Source organism: Chrysochloris asiatica, unplaced genomic scaffold (assembly GCF_000296735.1).
Source record: "Chrysochloris asiatica unplaced genomic scaffold, ChrAsi1.0 scaffold00186, whole genome shotgun sequence".
NCBI lineage: Eukaryota > Metazoa > Chordata > Mammalia > Afrosoricida > Chrysochloridae > Chrysochloris > Chrysochloris asiatica.
This window is the reverse complement of record NW_006408704.1, coordinates 4,523,877-4,526,768: the sequence shown is the minus strand read 5'-3', so window position 1 is coordinate 4,526,768 and position 2,892 is coordinate 4,523,877. Positions and strand designations below refer to the sequence as shown.

Here is a 2,892-nt window from a genome sequence, read left to right as displayed (position 1 = left end):
GTTTTTTTCCTTTTTTCTTGTTTATATGGTAGATTACATTAATTGTTTCTCTAATGTTGAACCATTCTTGCATCCCTGATATGAATCCCACTTGGTCATGATGTAGTATTTTTTTGATGTGCTGCTGGATTCTGTTGGCTAGGATTTTTTTTTTTTTTTGAAGAGAAGATATTTAATTCCAGGACCACACATTATAACCCATTTCACCACCAGGAAAGCCAAGGTTTCATATCACATGTTAGGATTCATCAAATATCAATCCAAAGGCCCAGTGAAGGCAATGTGTTAAGTAGAGACACAAACATAATCTAGTATTAAGACTGTGGACAGGAATGTCCCCACACTTATCTATTAAATACGAAGAACCAAATTACAAATGAAGGCAGTGAACTGGAGAAGATACTCAGGGCTTAATTCTAATTTTACTAGCTGTATAACCATGGAAGCCACTGCTAAGTTTTTAGTTTCCTCATAAATTGTGGAAGAAATGTTGCATTACTGAAACCTGTACCTCTTATTCATTAGTGCTGGATTCAACTTTGTGTATTGCTATGTAAGCAATGACCATCTTTATAACAACTGGTCTAAGATAAATGTGTAATGACAAGTTACCAGAGTCACATTTTAGCATCACCAAGGAGAACATCTTGGTGAACTGAAAGGTACACAGAACAGAGGTTAAACATACTGAACTGTGGAGCTAAGACAAGGGTTCATTCTCAGCTTTCTTATTCAGCATGTATGTAGCCTTGGACAACTTACTTAACCTCCATAAACTTCATTTTCTTCACTTTTTAACTTGACCTTCTAGTAAATCTTTAGCTTCATTGATTTTGGCTGCTATATAAGGAGATCCTCCCTTGTTTGAGTGATTTAAGAGCATGATTCTTCGATGAGCAGCTCTTATTTTTTCTTTATTGGTAGTAGGGCTTACACTCAGTGTTAATGTTGCTTCCTGTTTTGTCATTTTGGGTTGAAATCCACCTCTGTAACATCTACCACTGAAGGCAGATTTTGGTAGACTTTGAAAAACTTGTTTTACTTGAGGTTCCATAGCTTGCAAAACATAATGGCCATGGCTCCAGTTCGGCTACTCTTCTGCCACCAGGTGCACAGCTCATTCCAGCCCAGAGGCAGCGGCCACCCACCCAACACCTCTACTGGAAAGTGACCTGTTCTCTCTGTTGGCTAGGATTTTGTTGAGAACTTTTGCATCTATGTTCATGAGAGATATTGATCTATAATTTTTTCTTAGTAATGTCCTTCTCCGGTTTTGGTATGAGGATTATGCATGCTTCATAAACTCTATTAGAAAGTTTCCCATCCTCCTCTATATTCTGGAATAATTTGAGTAGAATTGGTGACAACTCTTCCCTGAATGTCTGATAGAACTCATCAGTGAAGCCATCTGGACATGGACTTCTTTTTGATGACCTGATCAACTTCTTCTATTGTTAAGGGTTTGTTCAAGTCTTCTACTTCACATTGTGTGTGTTTAGGTAGGTCGTGTTTTTCTAAGTTTTCAAATTTTTTGGAGTACAACTCTTCATAGTAATCTGTTATTATCCTTTTGATTTCCTTTGGTTCAGTTGTGAGCTCACCCATGTGGTTTCTAATGCATGTTATTTGTGTCTTCTCCCTCTTTTCTTTTGTTAGGTTTGCCAATGGTCTGTCAATTTTATTAATCCTTTCAAAATCCTTTGGGCAGCTGCAGTAAATGGTACTGCTTTCCTAATGTCCTTTATAGCACTGTCATTATTGGTATAGAGGAATCCAACTGATTTTTTGTATGTTGATCTTATACCCTGCCACTTTGCTGAATCCTCCCACGAGGTCTGGTAGCTTTTTAACTGAGACTTTGGGGTTTTCTATATACAGGATCATATCATCTGCAAATAGAGAGAGTTTTACTTCCTTTTTGACAATTTCTTCTTGTCCTGTTGATTCTTCCTATAGTTTTTCTGTTTTCTAGCTCACTTATTTTTGCTCTGATTTTTATTATTTATTTTCTTTTGGTGACTGTAGGTTCCCTCTGTTGGTCTGTTTCTAGTTGCTGGAGATGCTGTGTTAATGTGTTAATTTTGATTCTTTCTTATTTTTGGATGTGCACATTTATCGCAATAAATTGTCCTCTCAGAACTGTGTTCTCCGTGTCCCAAAGATTTTGGTATGTTGTGTTTTCATTCTCATTTGTGTCTAAGAACTTTCTGAATTCATGTTTCATTTCTTCTATTATCCAGTCGCTCTTCAGCAGGGTGTTTTTCAGTTTCCACGTATTGAAATTTGTTTCCTTGGTCTTGTTATTGTTAATTTCTAATTCTATGGCATTGTGGTCTGAAAAGCTGCTTTGTAGTATTTTGATGTTTGTAAATTTCTGGAGGTTTGCATTGTGGCCTAGCACATGGTCAATTCTGGAGATTGTTCCATGTGCACTAGAAAAGAATGTGTATTGTGCTGTTGTTGGGTTGAATGCTCTGTACATATCTATGAGGTCAAGTTGGTTGATTGTGCTGTTTAGTTCCTCTGTAGCTTTGTTGAGTTTCTTTCTGGTTGTTCTATCCCTTTTTGAAAGTGGCATATTAAAATCCCCTACTGTAACTGTAGATTCACCTATTTCTTTCTTCAAGTCTAGTAGGATTTGCTTTATATATCTTGGAGTGTAGATGTTAATTATGGTTATGTCCTCTTGCTTAATTGACCCTTTAATCATGAGATAGTGTCCTTCTTTGTCTCTTATGCTGGTTTTTGCCTTAAAGTTTATTTTATCAGAGATTAGTATTGCCACTCCTGCTTGTTTTTTGTTTGTTTTTTTATTACTGTTGCCTTGGAATATTTTTTTCCATCCTTTAACTTTTAGTCTGTTTTTGTCTTTGTGTGTAAGGTGTGTCTCTT

At 36.4% G+C, this 2,892-nt stretch overlaps 1 protein-coding gene across 1 annotated transcript in view; it reads right to left on the bottom strand.

Moving 5' to 3' along the window:
- Nucleotides 1–787: 787 nt before the first annotated feature.
- LOC102829260 (mitochondrial import inner membrane translocase subunit TIM14-like) overlaps nt 788–2,892 on the bottom strand; it is a 6,821-nt gene continuing 4,716 nt past the window's right edge. Inside the window, exon 2 of the mRNA XM_006872203.1 lies at nt 788–1,090. Within this exon, the coding sequence (XP_006872265.1) occupies nt 788–1,090 (303 nt within the window). The remainder of the gene's footprint in view (nt 1,091–2,892) is intronic.